The sequence below is a fragment of the Meriones unguiculatus genome, chromosome 5 (genome assembly GCF_030254825.1).
Source record: "Meriones unguiculatus strain TT.TT164.6M chromosome 5, Bangor_MerUng_6.1, whole genome shotgun sequence".
In the NCBI taxonomy this organism is placed as follows: domain Eukaryota; kingdom Metazoa; phylum Chordata; class Mammalia; order Rodentia; family Muridae; genus Meriones; species Meriones unguiculatus.
The window spans coordinates 1,259,762-1,278,343 of NC_083353.1; the positions used below are offsets into that span (position 1 = coordinate 1,259,762).

The 18,582-nt window shown below is 54.2% G+C and overlaps 1 protein-coding gene across 22 annotated transcripts in view; it reads right to left on the minus strand.

The window, feature by feature from the left end:
- Window positions 1-18,582, minus strand: part of Dysf (dysferlin) — a 185,750-nt gene that overhangs the window by 54,837 nt on the left and 112,331 nt on the right. For 15 of the 22 annotated variants that reach the window (XM_060383441.1, XM_060383444.1, XM_060383445.1 and 12 more), the window contains 6 exons: window positions 13,766-13,947; window positions 10,989-11,129; window positions 10,387-10,416; window positions 9,197-9,226; window positions 1,598-1,699; window positions 1,343-1,504 (listed from right to left, as the gene is read on the minus strand). In XM_060383441.1, coding sequence (XP_060239424.1) covers window positions 1,343-1,504; window positions 1,598-1,699; window positions 9,197-9,226; window positions 10,387-10,416; window positions 10,989-11,129; window positions 13,766-13,947 — 647 coding nt within the window. Of the gene's footprint in view, window positions 1-1,342; window positions 1,505-1,597; window positions 1,700-4,019; window positions 4,062-9,196; window positions 9,227-10,386; window positions 10,417-10,988; window positions 11,130-13,765; window positions 13,948-18,582 lie in introns of all 22 variants that reach the window. The other 7 variants (XM_060383434.1, XM_060383440.1, XM_060383439.1 and 4 more) reach the window with 1 other exon arrangement.

Consider the following 18,582-nt stretch of genomic DNA (forward strand, 5'->3'; position numbering starts at 1 on the left):
TAATTTATATGCACTCCTTCAGTGGCGTCTTGGCTGAGCCAAGAGAAGGCTCCTGTTGACAGCCACTGGGCCTGGAATTTCTATCGTGCTTTCATCTCGCAAACCATTTTCCTTTTCTCAGACTTGACTTACACCGGCCACTAGGCCCAGGCAGCTCAGGGAGCTGGAGAGGGCTGGGCTGAGAACTGGAGAGCTGAGAGGTGGGAAACTTAAGGGTTCAGGGTTCAGGGCTAGGGGTTGGGCCTAAGGACTAGAGGTCTGAAGACTAGGAGGCCAGGGATGGTGCGTCAAAGGCCAACAGCAGAGGGCTGGGGACAGAGGGTGGGGTACAGTCTAGGGTGAGAACTGTAGGGCTGGGTGGGTGGGGCTGAAAGCTAAAGGGTCAGAAGCTAGGGGGCCAGTGAGGACAGGGGTTGAGAGACCATGGGCTGAGGCCACGATGGAGGGGGGTCTCAGTGGAGGAGGAAGATGGAGGGCTATGGGGGATGGAAGCTGGGGGAGGGGTCAGGGGCTAGAATGCTGAGAGCTGAGGATCCGGTAATTGACAGGAAGGATTGGGAACCAGTTCTGTGAACTGGAAGGCAAGGCTAAGGACTCAGAGGCTGGGCAGAGAGGACTTGGGGATGAGCACTGCGAGATCAGAGGCTGGGAAAATGAAGGTAGGGGACTCAAGGACTCGGGGACAGGAGCTAGGAGCTGATGAACGAAGGTCAAGAGCTGGGGGCTGATGGTTGAAGACCCAAGGGCTTCAAGACTGAGGACTTGGGGGGCCGGGGTCTGGAGAGCTAGAGGCTAAAAGTTGAGAATTAGGGCGGCAATGGCTAGGGCCAGAGCCTGAAAGTTTGGGGCTAAGGAATAGGGAATTGATGACTGAGATGGGGCTGAGGGCCCAATGTCTGGGGGATAGGGACTGAGGAATAAAAATTGGAATGCTGGGGACTGGAGGTTGAAGCTTCTCCGCAGAGCGCAAGCTAAGACAGAACCAGGCTGGGAAAACTGGGAGGAACGGCTAAAGGTAAGACCTGGAGGGCCCCGAGGAGGAGCCCCTGGCAAGGAAAGTCTCCCTAAAGGAAACAGATTAAGGGCTCCTGAGGCTTCTGCTGACCCAGAATCAAGCGAGAGGGGAGACAGCCACATGTGCTGCACATAGGACAAAAGGCTTCAGTGAGACGAGAATTCCTGCATTCCTTGGAGACTGGAGTGTAGAGATGGTATGACCCCAGGTCTGACACACACCTGGGCCCTCCTGAGAGCTGGAGCTGAACCCCAGGGTTGCTGGACTCATGAGGTTATCGGACCCCCCTCAGGACTCTGGAAGGGAAGAGCGGGAGGTAAGGCTCACCACTTCCATGAACAGGGTGCAGACATCAAAGTTGGGGTTCTTCCGAAGGTTTCTGATGACACAGGACTGCACTGTCTGGCCACCACACTCAACCACGAGACTAGGGGAAGAGATGCTGGCCATCTGATAGCTCTTCATGTTCCGAAGGCCCCAAGCCAGGATCTAGGGACAGAGGGAGGGGAGAGCAGCTGAGGAAAGCTGAGGTAGAAAACGAAAAGGCCAGGCTGGCAGGCCCTGTCCCGCAGCCAGGCTCACCTCAATGGCTGTCCGCTGGAGAGCGGGCTTGATGTTCTGGGGAACCATGTAGATGTTGGCCTCTCTCTGGGGTGGCGGGTAAGGCAAGTCTGTGTCCTCCGTCTGCAGGGGACAGCAAGCAAGAAAAGAAACCACAGTGGGGAGAAGGCCAAGGCAGTGGGATAAGAACGAACAAGCAGGCAGAAAGCAATGGCATTCACTGAGACAGGAACAGAGAAGGACGGAGCTTGAGGTGGGCAAGCAGGCAACAGAAATGGGGGTACTGGATCAGCCTCCGCTGGGCACCGTTTTGTACAGGAACAGGATGCATACACAACACAGGCTCTAGAACACCACCTGTGTCTCCCCTTCAGCATACACGTGTGCTCACATATGAGTGCTCTCATGCTGACATGAGCATGCACACTGTCCTCCATCCTGGCCCATCCACTTCAGCCTCTCAGTCACTTCCCTCCACCCTGGCTCTCCTGCATCCCTCTCCCAGCTGAAACACATGCTGGCTTCCACCCCACACACAGCTGAGACATAGCCTGGCTTCCACCCAGACACCCTCCTACCCCCAATCCTGTTGTCACGTCTGTATTCCACAAGAGCAGAGCACGCTCGGAGGAATCCAAGAAAAACAGAGCAAAGGCAAATGAGATACAGGGCTATGCGGCCACTGTCCTATGAGACCTAGGATGTAAGTGTCAGCGCTCCAGAGGAGGCTCCCTTGCCGGCACAGACCAGTGAGGCTGTGGAGACGCTGGCCTGCTTAGGGGCTTCCAAACAGAAGTGGGCAGGAATCACAACAGGGAAGCAGGACGGGGCCATGGAGAGAAGTGTGAGCTCAGCTTTGTGAGCTCACAGCATGGTGGCTCTGAGTGAACAGCAGCTCTACCATCCACAGCGTGAAAAGGGTCACCTTTCTGTCACTCATCTTCTGTGCGTGTGCTATCATCAGTCTTTAGCCAGGCACTAGCATGAGAGCTGAGCAGCCGTGCCACACAACTAGAGAAGTGTCTGCAACAGGCAAATGCTCACTGGCAGTACGGGGGCAATTAGATTAAGATAGGCCTTAAGACTTTTGACTCCCTGTATTTTATGCTTATTAGGTCAAGACACTTCACTGCCACCTAGTGGGAAACCGTAGAACAAATGCAAATACAAGTTGTGCTAGAAACTGTCCCTCCTTGGACACAACATCCTCATGTGGTGCCCAGACAGCACATTTATATACATGGAGTCTTGATGTTGCAAAGATTAGATATTATCAAACGGGCTGTGCTTTCACAAGCATCGCGACCTCCTGGCTTATTCTCCAACAGTTTTGTTTCAGAAAGAACGGTGTATCAACAGGCAGTTGCTAACATGGATGACAAGAGCGACAGAAACAGAGAAGACCAGCTTTTCTCTGGCCTACATCAAATCTCACAGCAACTCCAGCTACCTCCTGCCCAGTGACCCCCTGACGATGGCACACCAGCCTGAAACATGGCGATAAGAACCTCAGGTCCAGGACCAGACAGCCCCAGACTCTAAGACCAGCTCTGTTGCTTCCTAGCTGTGTGGGCCTGGGCACATTACTCAGCACCAGTGACTCAGTGTCCTCATACAGACAGGCAATAACACTTGCTGAACAAAGTCACTCTGAGAATTAAACAGAAGAGCAAGAGGAGAATCTGGTACCAGACAGTACTTAGGAAGTGGTGTGACCGTAATTAGGCTGCCATTGTTGTTGGAACCATGGCTTTCAGCACTGGTGTGACTGCTCTTCCAAAGGTCACCTGAGGAGTACTGGACTGCCAGGAGCAGCTCACAGAACAATGCTGGCCTTATAACCTTCCTTAAATCACCAGGACATTGGTAGAAACCAGCTAGTTTGCTCCTAGCCCCAGCAGGTGGCATGGTGTAGGAAGGGAGGCCGACAGAGCTGCCTCCGTGCACATCTGAATGGATGCTGTGCCACCACAGAGCCCAGGATGGGCCCCCAGAGAGCCTGTACATCCACCAGAGAGGCTGCACTATGACCTTGGCCATGAGCTGCAGGTAGCTATGCAGCAGGGTGGGCTATTTTAAGGACCAAACCTAGTGTGGCGTATTCTGTAGCCTCTTATGGCTGACGCCCAGCCCACTGTGGGACCAAACCCAAAAGGTGGGGGTGGGGGTGGGGAACAGGAAGTATTGGATTCCAAGCTTTGCCAAGTGAGGAGGCAGGACAACCTTGCTCATGCAGCCAACCATTTCTTTGACAATCACCAAAGAAAACCACCAGCTAGCTGTGGCTTATGCGCCACCTTCCCTTCTAGCTCCCCCTCCCTCCGAGCACTGTGGTGAGGATGTCCTCTGTAAGGCCTGAGAGCCAGACTCCCCACAATTGGAGCCCACTCCCCGAGTAGAATGGAGGCAAGGACGGCCGGGAGGATGAGTGCTGGCATAGTACCGTCTGGAGGAGGCCTTGCAGGTAGAAGGCAGGGGTACACAGCTGTGCAGCCAGCCAGGAGGACGCATGAGGGAGAGAAGCAGAGACAAGGTTAGAGACCACTCTCATCCCAACACTGTCTCTGTCCACCATGCTGTCCCCAGGCCTCCCACATCATTCCAGCCCTGTGCCATTTGGCTACAGTTCCTCAGGATCCCTCTCTTGATGGCCCTCTCTGCTCTGCCTGCAGGACACACCACGGTCCTGTCCTCCAGTACAAGGCTGTGTCATGCGTACCACACTGCCAAGCACAGAGCTGTGTACCCAGGTCCTTAGCATCTCCTGGTCCCGACTCCATTTCACCCCACACTTCCATATCTGTTTCCACCCAGGGCTCTCTATCCATCCACAGTTTCCGAGTCCCCTCCCCTGCCTCCTCCTCTCTAACCTCTGCCTTTGCTCTAGCACCTCTTCCCTGGAACCTTCTCTCCCAAGTCAGCAGTCACTCAGCCCAAGGAAACTCTCAGATTCTCACCTCTCCCTTCCCTTGTCAGCACTCTCCAGCTGAACTCTGTCTCTTCTAAAGCTACCTACTCAGTTCCCTCTTCCTCTAAAGAATGCGCCTCCCATACGACCTTCGCCCCTTCCTCACTCAGCCCCGCAAAGCCAATCTTCTTTGCCAAGTAGGTTTTCTGTTGCTGTGTCCTCCTACACCCACAGCCACATTCCTAGCATCTTTTCACTCAGTTCATCCAAGCCTCCTAACGGCTTCTACACTTCATTTTTTGTCCATCCCCCCAGAACCTGCTCCCTTCAAATGTCATCTCACACATGGCCCCCAACATCCAGCAAGACAACCAGTGCCACCCTTGGTCCGTCCTTCCTGCCTAACTGGTCACCAAGCATTGGTGACTCTTTCCCTAAATCTCTATCCTGTGTGCTCTCTGGATCGCTCTTGCTACCCCTCACCCTCCTTCTCTCCCTGTCTCTCCTTCACTCCTTCCCATCTACCCGCTTTCTTTCTCCTGTCCAGACATCCAGTGACGCGCTCTGTGGTCTCCTCGCTTCTGGTTTTGTACACATCCGCAGCTAACAAAGCCCACGACCCTCCGTGGACGTGCAGTTAGGATGTGTCTCCAGTCACCCTGCCCTCAAGACCCTTGCAAAGCCTGATGGGACCTCCAGAACCCCTCATCTTCCAACTTCTGCTGCCTTCTCTCACCACAGGGCTTTCCCTTCAGGATTCCCAAAGGGCGACTAGCCACCTCGGGAATATTGCCCTTCTTAAATGGAGGGACTGTGTTCTCTTTAGCCTTGAGACTCAGCACTCACTATCCATCTGTCTGGAATACACTCTGTCCCTCTTCTCCTGGCCACTTCCTGCTTGGACTCTGTCATTTTAAATCTTCCTAGCTGCGCTAAGGCATTGTGCTCCAATGTCGCCATGGCCCCTATCCTCTGTCCACCCCTGATCTTAGTCCTGAAGGACACATTGATTACCCTGTGCCACTTCTCTGTCCCTAGCTAACCAGCAACTCTGAATTGATAAGCAATGACTGTGAAAAGATAACTGGCGTGAGGGATGGATTAAGGGGGGACAGAAGAGGTTGAGAAGTGGCTCCCCTTGCCTACACTGCCACTTGCTCTGCTGTCATCAGACTCCTCTCTGAGCCCTTGCTAGCTGTGCCCTCTCACTGCTGGCACAGTCTCCTTCACTACCTTCTAGAACCTGGCACAGTTTTCAGGGCCTAACTCAAGCTCTCCCCCAATTTCTCCAAATACTCCAGAAACTTCTTATAGCTCTGCCCTGTATCATCTATTAAACCTGAATGATTCCTGTAACACACACAAGCACACACCTCATACACACACATACACACACACACACACACCTCACATAGTTCCAATGAACCTAAATGTCTTCTGTTCATCTCACTCAGGAGGTAAAAATGAGCCTGAGTCATATTGCCAACTCCTAAGCCTCAATTTCCTTCTAGTCCAGCCCACCTAGGGGGCCCAAAGCCATCTCTCCAGGACAGTATGGGTTTTGTGACCCTTATCTGCACCACCAGGAAGGAAGGCAACAGACCGCAGAGGCAACCAAAGTGCCTGAGTGGCTGTCTCACAGCTGACAGGGACTGAGGCGTCCAGGCCCCAAGGACAAGCCGATAAACAAGCCATTACAAGCTTGGTCAGAGAGAGCCATATTAACCCAACTCCTGGGCCTGCCCTGAATACAGAGCAAAACTGAGACCACCTACCAGTGAGGTTCACAGGCGGGCAGCTCAGACCCACATCTCCAGGAACAACTGAGGGTCTCCTCTTACAGGAAGAAGCCACCCTCGTGTTCTTCTTAGTCCATATGTCCCCACAGCCAGTTCAGCACAGACAGCCGAAGCCCCAGCTATTCTCCTAGTCCTAGGTGGCATCATGCTAGACAGATGTTCCTTTCCAGGGCAGGTGTTGACATGCCTCTGCAGCCAAGGGGACTGCCCTGTCCTCAGTAGCCCTCAGACCCTCACCTCACCCGAGGGGGACACATCCTGGTTCCTGGGGGAGCTGCAGCCAGGGGGCAGCCAGGCAGCAGGAGGCTCCATTGTCTGTCGGCCCCACCCAGCTCATTAGGAACAACATGCTGGTCTAATTACCCTTCCCAGGAAAACAGTGTTTCAAATTAAGGCCTTGGGGGAGGAGAGGCATGGGGGGCACTGGGCTTATTTTCCTGATTGCAAAACACCAAATGTTTCCTTCCAGTGGATGCTGGGGTACAGGGGTAGGTCTCAGAGCAAGCTGTATACCCCAACACCTCCAAGATTTGGAAAGGTGTCTAAGAGTGACTAGTTGGACCACCACACTGGCAGTACAAGGAGCCAAAAAGCATATGCTGCCCTCTCCCCAGGGCGGAAGAGATGAGGGACGACTAACAATGTCCTTCAGGCAGCCAAATCCTCCAACCCTGAATACGGTTCTCTACACGTTCCCAGTTCTAAGGGCCTCACTAGTAAGGAACCCCAACACCAAGCTTGCCATGTGTGTGCGCGCACGCACGCATGTCCTCACCAATATGCCCATGCGCACTGCACTCGCAGACTCGCTAGTTCTCAGGAAATCTAAAATTGCAGTTTCTTTGAACTCATTCCCCTTGGCAGCCTGAACTGCCTTTGTTCTCCAGACCAAAATAAAAAAAGGGGGGGCTGGGGAGGGGGAGAGGAGGGCTTAGAAGAGGTGGGAGGGAAGATGGGCCCAGGAGGGCACAGAGGAAGAGTGAGACAAGAAGAGTGGGAAGAAGCTCAAAAAAGAGGGAGGATAAAGGCCAAAAGGCACCCCCAGCTTCCCACAGGGCTCAGGCCTCTACACACTGTAAAGCACCAGCCAGGCAAGCGGCCTGCTTCCCCACCAGGGCGGCGTGTGGGAGAGGGGCTGTAGTGGTGACTTCAGGGTCCCTAAGCCACACTGTCTCCAGCCCAGGGCACCGATTCCAAACCCTTCCTGCTGCTCCCTTGCTTCAACTGCTAGCCCACTATCCCCTCTCCCAGGAGCCCATCCTCTATCCTGACCCAGAAGCCGCTCACACGGCAGCCCGCCCATGCCTCTCGAAGCCTCACCTGTGCGGCTCCCTCCATGCATCCCTGCATTGGTAGGAGGGTGCAAATGGACTTAGCCACTCTGGAGTCTCGGCCTCTCCGTTCCTCCTGGCCTGGCTCCAGCAGGCTCCCGCACCCACAGCTGTCTCTCCCCACAGCCGGCTTTGCAGCGGCTGCCCTGTAGGGCAGCACGTCCTATCACACCCCTGCTCCTGCCTTGTTCTCAGGCTCCCGGGGGAGTGGGCCCAATGCACACTGTGATGGGACTAGGAGCTTGAAAGAAGTTAACAGAAGACACAAGCAGGTGCTGGGCCAACACACACACACACACACACACACACACACACACACACACACGACAGAGAACCTTGGCTGGGTCAGCAGGCTTTCTTCGGGAGCAGAGCATCAGGGGAATGACCTGTCTCTCTCAGCCTCTGGGGAGCCTTAAAACTGAATAAGCCCCAAGTTCTTGGCAGGAGACTCAGATTTCAGTCGGAGGAAGCATGCTGAGCTCAGGGCCAAGGGTTACACTGGCACCCTCTGGGATAAGGGGCATCACAAGGTCATCTTATAGGATAGGCTCCCTCCCTAGGCCTCCAACCCTTTGAACCTGCTGGGCAATACCCAGCAAACTCCCAAGGATCATTCTCCCCTGGCCCTGCTGACCACAGGAGGCCTCAGTAGGGGGCCTTGCCAGCCCTGATGCTCAGCCCTTCAGGGTCTGGCCCCAAGCTGCCGTTTTGATTTACTTCCTGACAGCCAGGCCACAGCCGCATGCTCGCCCTGAGTCCAAGCCCTCCCTATTCCATATGACACATCCGGTCACGAAGGATTCCGAGTTTGTCATAACTCATCCCTAGGCTGGGTCCTCTTCAGCACAGGCTGTGGGTTTTGGCTTGGGTTCTATGTTGCCTTCCAAATCGGCAGTCTCTCCGCATGGCCGCCAGAAGCAGGAGGCCGCCTGTCAGGCGCAAAGAGGGCCAGCAGCTGGCAGGCCCCCACCTCTGCCTGGGAGTTAAAGGAAGTGAGGGAATGGGGGGGCGCTACAAGCCCACATCCTGATTGATCCTGTACTTCATGTCCAAATTGCACCGAAAATGTCAAGTGGTATCCGCTCTCAACCCAGCCCGGGGAGTCCCTGACTCCCTGATGGAGGCCATGGATGACCTTTCCGCGCTGGGTGTCCGCCCGAAGCTCTCCTTGCCACCCATCTTCACACTGCACCTAGGCCCCTCGTGCCAAAGCCGTGTGCCTCCCACCTTCTTCGGTGCTTTGCCACAGTCTCCCAACACTGCCTCCGTCACCAGAAAGGGTTCCTTGGCTACTCTGGCACCTGCCCAACATTTTATGCTTGAAAATCTGCCATCTGGTACTCAACCAGACAAAACTCAGTATTGCCGTTCAAGAGATCTGTATATGTCTGGACTCCAAAGAGGGCACCAAACCTCTGCGGCTGGAGTCACCTCTCACAGGATGTGCCGAGGCAGCTGTGGCTCCACTCCAGGCACAGGACTAAACTCCAGACCTGTCACCCTGCGACAGGAGCGTGGAAAGCCGGGCTTCATCTCCCTCCCTCCAGGCCTGCCACCTCCCCCATCCTTGGCTCCAGCTTACCTCATCCAGCGTCCTTGAAGTCTCTTGCACCTGGGACGGGCCACATCCAGGAGGCAGTGCGGGAACGAGGGGTCTCCATTAGTAACCAGAAGCACTGGCTGGGACAGAGATGGTGCCCACAGAAAGCCCTCCCACTGAGGGTGAGCATGCTGGCTACCTCACCACACCCTTCAGGTGCTCCCATATAAAGAAGGGTCAATGGACCATGAGAAAGTCGGATCCTCTCCAGAAGTAACAGGAAAGAGCATCAGACAGGCAGTGGGAGGAACCTGGGACCCTACGTAGCCGCCCCCAAGAGGAAGCCAGGCCACTGGCAAAGCTCTGGAATTATATTGTGGACTTGGGGGGGGGGCATGGAAAGCCACCCAGAATCCCCAGGACTAGAAGAGCTGAGGGCCCCAGCTCTGTCAGAAGACGGTAGGGAGAAGCAAGGGCGAGGCCATGGCTTGTGTGGTTACAACAGCCCAGGAAGCTCCATCTGAGCCTGCTCTACGATGGAACAAGGAAGCAAATAAGCCAAGACACTCAACACAGGCTTTCGATGGGGACTTCTGGGAAAAGAAAGGAGAGAGGCAGGAAAAGGATCAAGGGCACATGCAAGCAGAGGTCATATGAGCTAGGCCTATGAGGTTAACTGCCATTCTGGAATTTCTCGTGCATCAGAAGGTGTATGGGGCTCAGTGAGGTACGAGGTGCTTGGCCTCTACCCTCAGAGCTGGCCTGGATAGAAGCAGACCTAGAAAGTGGCATTTCTAACAATACTAGGCTGCTCCCAAACACACTCTCTGTGTCAAGGCCTGAGCCCACGGTCCCTGGTTTGCATGTTAAGGGCTCTAGGCAGTATTGGAAGACCCCAAGCCTAGGTCGCATCTCCAGAGGCTGTGGCTAAATCCACCATGGTGAGTCTAATGCCCAGCCCAGCCCAGAGCCCATGGATGAATGGTTCTGAGGTGTTTGCAGTCCAGAACTCATGATGCTCATCCATCTTTAGGCAGGTGGTACCTGGGCTGGTCATGGTGATACTGAGCAAAATGAGGACTTCAGCCCCTGAGGCCACACTGAGCCATCTTCTTACTGAAGGAGCTTCCTGGGCTCTCAGGTAGGCTAACACAGGACTTAAAACTCCCTTTCTAAACCTAGAAGGGTCTGCAAACAGAGAGACTAGAAAGAAACATATGAACAACACTTACCTCAAAGCCAGGAATATGATGGATGGCTGGCTGGAGTAGAAAAAAGACAGTGTTGGTTCCCTGCTCATCAGCCATCCCAGATCCTTCATTGCCACCTTGGCACAACACCCACAGACTGTGTCAAGTAGCAGACAGGCCAGGGATACAGGCTGTCTCAAGATGAAGGGGCAGGAGGCTATGTCCTCCACACACGTTATCCAAGGAGGCCACTGGAGCAGCTTACGAACAAGGTCTATGCAGAACCCACGACAAGCCTGAGGACAGCACTCAAAACAGCCAGAGCCTGGCCATGGCACAGCCAGGCCAGGATTCTGCCCTCAACTATCCCCAGTACCCCTTCACTATACCTGAGGCCCTTTGCCCCAACTCCACAGGCTCCTGGAGTCTGCAATGGGAAATGACCCAGGAGGAAAAGCTGTCATCCCAGAAGCCAACATTCTACCCTCAGATGGATTGTGTCCTAACTTGAAGATCAGAACGGATGGGCAGTGCAGGTATCAGTGCGAGTAAGCTCCTGCTGAGCTGGGCGTGTGGACAGGCCCCGCCACCTTTGGCCCACACCCCCGCGGGGCCTCCCAGGCTTGGACAGTGGCCAGCCTTACCTTCTCTCTCTGGATCAGCTCAAACGCTGCCAGAAGCTCACCAGCAGGCTGACTGCCCCTGGTCAAGGGGAACCAGGCCAGGCGGGGCATCCGTTCCAGGCTTGGCTGACAGATGCAGCGCCCCATGAACTCATCAGCACCCTAGACCAGGGTAGATACAGAAGAATCGGTGTCTTCCCCCTAGCCCCTGAGATAGTAGGCCTGCATCCTACCTCCTGGGCTAGAGAGAGCCTCAGAAGTTAGGGCAGCCACTCAGGTGGAATGGCAAGCGCTGCCTTCTCAGGGGCACTGTGAGGGCGAGATATAAGTGGCCTCTAACATTAGGGTGGAATTCCTGAAGCTGTTGGGAAGCCTTTCTATATGTCCAGCTAGTATTCCCCATGCTTTTGCTTAACCCATTTCTGAGCCCATCAGAGACCAGGGAGAAACAGACGGCCTATAGCTTCCTTAACACCCTCATTTGATATGCGAGGAGCTCCTGTATCATTTAATCGTTTGTTTTAACCCTAACATTGTCTCCATTTTTCAGATGAAAACATGATCTTGCTTACCAAAGTGGGTTTTACTAAAATGATATCTTTACCTCCCCAAATCTTGAATCTAGATTCCTCCTCTACATTTGATGCCCACAAGACAGAGTTCAACTCCCCTCAGTCACCGAAAACCTGTTCTTCCTAGCCTACCTCCTTGCCCTCTCCTCCTCTCCTGCAGCCATGGCCTCACCCAGCTCCTGCTCCCATGCCTTTATGCTGGTGCCTACCTCTCCCTACCTAAGTCACAGCAGACAGACTATCCATAGCTCACATGGCAGTCAGCAGAGCCAGGCTTCAGACAGATGCTGCTGTGGGCAGCACAAGCCCTCAGCCCTTGCCCCCGAGAGGAGTTGAGAGACAGCCCTGACTGTTCCCAACATCCCCATGAGCCAGCCTGGAGTGGCTACCAGCTCCAGCACATACACCACTAGTGAGTGACAATCCCCAATCATCACTTGGTGCAGACAGTAGTCACAGCACTGGGAAGGGTCCGGGGCTCCTCAGGTAAGGTGTGGCCTCCTTAGCTGCTGAGTCCAGCAGACGAGTGGGGATGGCAGAGCTCAGGGTAATGGTAACTTTAGATGCTCAATTGGCACAAATCCCTGGAGCCACCACAACCCCAGGACACGCCATAGTTCTCCCTTGCCTGACAAGCATGAGAAGGGCAGCTTGGAGCAACATCTCCAGAAGATTCTTCTGAAAGAGTGCCAGGGACCCTGCCTGAGTAAGTGGCAGTGAAATAGAGGAGAGAGGTACACTTCAGAAGGCTTGTCTAGAGTTGTCATGGCTGAGTGAGCAGGCCTCCAGGACTCTGGCCCTGCCTGGGAACCTACCCTCTTGCCTCGCACCAGTCCAGAGCCTCCCAGCCCCCAGTTCCTTCCTCCTCCTGCCCCACAGGCACCAGGAAAGCACTCTTCCTTCCCTGTGGCCCCAATGACAGTCTATCCAGTTGCTCTCTGTCCTTGAGCTCAGCTTCCTCTGGAGCTCCCAGGTCAGACCAGTGCTGGCCACCGCCAGCCTCTTCACCATGGGGATGGGGATCTTCCACAGCATTTCGTTCCTCCCACCCTGGCTGCCACACCGTCTCAGGACCTCTGACGTGTCCAGATGGCAACTATTCCTGGAGACATCTTCAACCACCTCCTCCTTGCCACTGCGCCCCTGCCCAGAGCTGGCCTCTCTACCCAGTCTTCTTTCTCTGGTACCACATGGCCTCTCTTACTTAATGCAGCATTCTGACCCCAGCTCCCTTCATTCTTTCTCTTCATCCTCCAACAGCCCCCACGTTTGCTAGGACGTCCTTCCACGTTCCCCTCACATTGTTTCGGGATTTGTGTCTTCACCACAGCTGGTAGTTTGCACAGCGCCGTCTTAGACTGGAGCAGAAGCCACCTTCAGGCTTGAGAGATTTTTGTTTTGTTTTGTTTTGTTGTTTGTTTTTAGGCAAGGTCTCAGATAGCTCAGTTTGGTCTCAAACTTGAAATGTAGCTAAAGAGGACCTTAAACTCCTGATCCTCCTGCCTCTACCTCTCAAATGCTGGGATTACGGGCAGGTGCCACTATGCCCGGTTTATGCAGTGCTAGGGATCAAGTCCAGGACTTGGTGCATGCTAAGCAAAGAGCCCACCAGTGTGTCATGTGCGCACAGCACACCCCTGCTGCAGTTACTTACAGAATTTAAAGTTCAGTTTCTCCATTTGGTACAACTGTATTTCAAGTGTTCCCCAGCCACAGGAGGCTGGTGTCCCCTCCCAGCCTGCACAGCCAGAAAGCATAGCATTACCACAAGAAATTCTGTGGACAGCACCGTGGAAAGGCCATGCTTGTACCACAGGGCCAGATGGAACTCCAGACACTCTGTCTCACCTAGAGGGTTCTTCATACTCTGAGTGTCTCAGCTCCCAACTAGAAAGCAAACCTCAGGCAAGAGGCCACTCAGCCCAGTATAGCAAGTGCTTGATTAATAATTGTGGGGAGAAAGGACAAGGTAGAGCTGGAGAAAAGCCATACTCCTGATCCGAAACTCTGTGCCCTGTCTAGGTCTGCTCCCCTCTCTGCATTTGATTAGCATCTCCGCCAAGGGTCATGGCGCAGGTACCAGCAATCTATTTTGCAACTCCTCTACACTCATTTCAGTGAGCCGTCCGGGGAAGGCCACCAGCCCAAGCCTTGGGGACCCAACACTCACAACAGGATCCTGCAGACAGGCAACAAAGGGGAGAAGTGGCAGGAAAGCACACTCACGTAGGTGTCGTGGTCATACAGCTCCACCACAATGCTGGGTGGCTGCTCGGCGATGCTGGCTAGCTCACCAAAGATCTCGATCTCATAGAATATGAGGGTTTGATCCCAGGTGGGGTTCAGGGTATTCTTCTCTACCACTGTCTTCTGGCTTTGATGCAGGAAGGAGACGATGGCGTAGGGATCTGTGTTGGGCAGTGAAGAAGAAGACTCAGCCGGTGGCTCGGGAGTCACAGGGCCACAGAGCCAGAGCATGGTTGTGGCTGCCCGCCACTCGTAACAACATGAAGGCCCGATGCCATCTCTGAGGCCAGATACAGCCACATGGACACGGATGGCCTGGAACCTCAAACCTTCCCTTTCCCACTCCTATCCGGCCATTGGGGCAAGGTGTGCTGAAGAAAGCAGGTGCCCAAGTGGCCTGTCCTTCAATCCAACAGGTACTTCCAGAGTGCCTCCCGCCACACTGGAGACTAAGACGCTGGGGGCCGGGGACACAATCAGAGCGAAGCGTAAAATACCTTCCCAAACCAACAACAATTCGAGTGAGATCATTGAAGGCTAAATACAAAGGGCAGGACATATGTTCGTGGTAGATCTGGATTCTTTGAGGAAGGGGGAGTGGGGCAAAGGTGTTAGGTTCTAGGAGCCCCGGGATGCCATCAGTAGGACATGACAGTACCTTTCTCCAGTGGCTCACTCCAGTTGCCACATAAAGAACAAACAGGAGATGCACCCGTGATAGTATGAATCAGCTGTGAGGCTACTGCGCTGGTACGGACAGCAGTGACACTGACTTAGGAGGATGCAGAGTCAAGCGCTGCCAGGCAGTGCGTGATGTGAGCATGACTCAAAATTCCCGAGTGTCCAGTCACTTTCTCTGCCTTGTCCAAAGTCAAGTTGGTATGACTGGAGCAGATTCGAGAAAGGTGGTCCTCAAAGGTGAAGGTACTGTGGAATCACCTAGAATGTTTTCACAGTTCTCTTGCACATACAGCAGAGCTGGGTGGGTAGGGTGCTTGTCTTTCTAGCAAGTTCCAGGCAATGTTGTGGGAAACACTTGGACACCAGTGTGAGCTCTATGAAATGTGTATGCATGGTTTGGAAGAGTACTTGAGGGAGGGTGCTCTTCTATCTTCTCTCCAGAGGACATCATAGGGTAGGCTCCTATTCCAAATGACAGTTGCCCAGGGCATATGAACAGGCAGCTTGTGCTGCATGTCTGAGAAGAGGCACAGGGCCCTAAAACCTCCGTACAGGAAGGGACAGCAAGAGGGGCTGGCACCGAGTGACTGAAGAAGATGTGGGAAGGTGAGGCAAGAGCAGGACCTCCACTTAGGGAACACAGCAAGGTCCAACTTGCGATTGCCACTCAAGAGCTAGTTGCAAGCGTGAGGGCATCTGCATCACAGTCAGAAGCACTAGGCACCTGTGGCAGAGCCACACTGACTTAGTGACGGACCCCACACCTGAGCCCAGCCCGCCAGGTCAGGTTGCCCTCAGTAGGTGAATCACGGAGGGCATCCCCTGGGATTCTGGCTTTGAACCTGACTCTGTGGTTGGAAGAGTGCAATGGGATGCCCTTAGCAAAGAGACACTCCCCAGGGGAGTGCCTGCCTGGCATGGGACTCCCACATCCCCGCACAGGCCCTGGCAGGCTGGCCCGGAGCCCTCTTCCTTCTGCCCCTGGCAAGGCCTGGCGGCGTCTGTGCGTTTAATGAAACCGTCTGGCTGTGATACCATCAGCTCCAAGCTCGGCAGAGAACCTCTCCCAGTTCCAGTAAGGGAAGGAGGGCGCGTTCCGATAAATAAAACCATATTAGAGAGCCAGCGAAAAAGCCTCTTTTGTTCCCGCCCCCGCCCCCCATGCTTCCCAATGCTTTATTTTTATAAGCGTGCGGGCCCCAGACCGACCGCGTTTACACAAAGGTCACAATTGCACATTGTAGGGGCCATGCACGCTGTATTGCTGTTGGCAGCACCCCCACGCGGCCTCCGAGCAGGCTGGCTCTTTCCAGCAGCGCCAGCAGCCCAAGCAATGAGCTCAGCGCTGGGGGACAAAGAGGGGCAGCTCACAAACAAAACTCACCCAGACCCACACACGCGCACCCCACCCACCCACGGGAGGGACAAGGACAACAAAAGCATTGTAAAGAACAGGCCTGGAGGCCCTGGGCCTCAGACACTGGGCTACTGTGTGCCCAGGCCCAGCCTCCACCACCACCCCCGCCCATCTACCCATTCCCACCCCTGCAAAAGACATAAGCGGCAGCAAGGTGGCCAGATGGACTCACAGACACATCTTCTGTCAGGGAAGCAAAGAGCAAGGGCTGGGGTGGGGGTGGAGGCAGAGTCCAGGGTCCAGCCAGCCTGAGTTGCTGCAGGCCCCAAACAGCAGCCCCCGAGGGCATGTTTAGACAGAGCTCTCTGAGGACCACAAGCTGCCTCAGGAGTCTCCAGAGATAGGCCACTTGAGGATGCCACCAGCTTCCTTCACAAGACAGCCAGCAACCTGCCACCAAGCCCCGGACAGGACAGATTTGTGTGGGTCCAGAGCTTTGCACCAGGATGTTGGGCTATCCCTGCTGGTTGGGCCTTCCTGAGGCCTCAGATCACACTCGCATTCCTATCAACCAGCCAGAGTTCCAGAGCAGAGGCTAGGAGTGGCTGCAGTTTCCTCTCTGCCAGAGAGGGAACCGGAGCCAGGAACACTAGCCTGGGATCCCAGGTGGCTGGGGCTGGCCTGAGTCCTAGTCCAGTGCTCTATGCCATCCCCATCAGAAAGGAAGGAGAATGTACCCCAGAAATCAAGACAATGCAAGCTCAAACTATGCTGTAGCAATATTGTTACTACAAAATTAAAAACAAGGCCAGGTGTGATGGCCTGCCTGTGGGAACTGAGGAAGAGAGAAATGGGAGTTCAAGGCCGTCTTTAGCTACACAGTGAGTTCCAGATCAGCCTGGGCAACACAAATCTCTATCACCACACAAAGTAAAACTTTAAGAATAAATTAAATGAAAATTTAGAAAAAAATGATTAAAATTATTAAACTCAGTGTTGGCAAGCAGCAGGTAAAATGAGTGCTCTTTCCTACTGGAAGCTAGTTAGCAGCCCTTCAGAAAGCAGCTGGGCAGGACGCCCTGGGAACATAAAACTGTAACATTTTCCTCACACTCCTGGGCATCATCCAAATTAGCCAAAGACTCTAGGTCCAAAGGCATCGCTACAGTGGCTCTGGTCACATCCCTCATTCAGTACTCATGTGGTGACTGGCTTCTGCGCAGTAGGCAGCTCAGCGCCTGAGATGCAGAGATAAGGGAAACACCGACCAAGCTCTTGAATGTGACGACCCCAGTCAAGAGACAAAGTGGCAAAGGTAATTAGGGAACATTCAGGTGTTAGCCAGTGCTGCCTGGCTATTCCCAGTCAGCTTCCCAAGGCAGATTCTCCTACCCTGAGTCAAAAAATAAAAAATAAATAAAAAGGTGTCTCAGGTGCCCGCCATGCGAAGGCAAAGCAACCGACCTGAGTGACAGGAAGAGGGCAGCAGCAGCGGTGGGAAGCTGCGGCAGGAAAGTTGGTGGGCAGGTACCATAAGGCCCTGGCCTGGTGCTGAGACTTCTGGCGCGAGGCCCAGACTCAGGCTCCCGTTCTCGGGAGGGCACTGAGGACTGCTGAACCGGTTAGACAGCTCCTCCCTACAGCCTCCCTGTACAGCCTCCCTACAGCCTCCCTACACCTCCAAGCTGCTGTGCATCATGAAGCCAGATCCCTTTCCCAGTCTCTCTCCCAGGAGCCCTTTCTAAGTGAAGCGTTTCACAAGCCTCCCGGTGCAGTCTGGAAAAGCCCTTCCCATTCCCCCTACCCTCCACTCCTTCCCAAATCCATCCCCCACCCCACCCCCACCCCGCAAGAGCCAACCTGAACAAAGAGCCTTGCTTAGAAGATGGAGGACCAAGCAGCATCCAGACATCAGAAGCCCAAGAGCAGCAAGTCCCCAGTGACACCCAAATCTAGAGGTCAGTACAGCACAGGTGAGCTGAGGCTCAACAGACCCCACTGTGACCTGCCTGGGCAGGAACATCTCTCAGAACCGCATTACTTCACCTTCACTGGCCCGCAGGCCAGCAGAGGAATGTGGACTTCTTAAGGAGATCCCTCACCTCATTGGCCACTAAATCATGTAGCACCTGGCCCATGGGCCATCTCTTTTTAGTTGGGTTAGCCCAGGAGTAAGTAACACCTTTAAGCCCACTGGCTCGTGAGGCCCTCAAAGAGTCTACATAACAAACATATGTGAAATGTTTGTAAGAAATGCTGTAAGAACCCTTCCCTGTATGCTGTCCTCTGAATGGAGTGGCAGTTGTCAGCAGAGCCACGGCTCCATCCAACACAGGATGGGTCCTCGGTGGAGATGGGGCAAAGCAGACAACTTTTACCCTTCAACATGTACTTAGAACAGAACATGTGGATTTGGACCATGCTGGGAGATGACAGGGTGCTGTTACTTTGAAGGGTCAAGCAAGATGGAGCTAGGAACAGAGCTGATGGCAAGTGATGTCTCAGTCCTTTGGAGTCACAGCTTTCAGCTCAGCAAAGCACGTGCTGATGATATCAGAGATGTCAACCGGGATTAGCTGCACCTTATATTCTGTCTGCCTTTTCTCTCCTACATACATTCAATTCAGGCACACACCTCAGACACCTTCGATGGGTCTGGAGAGCTCATGTGGCCACAAGGGCCCCAATGAGGTTCAGTTCTCACTCCAGCTGCATGAATAGTGACATCCCACAAGTGTCTCCTCCAGACTCCCCACCC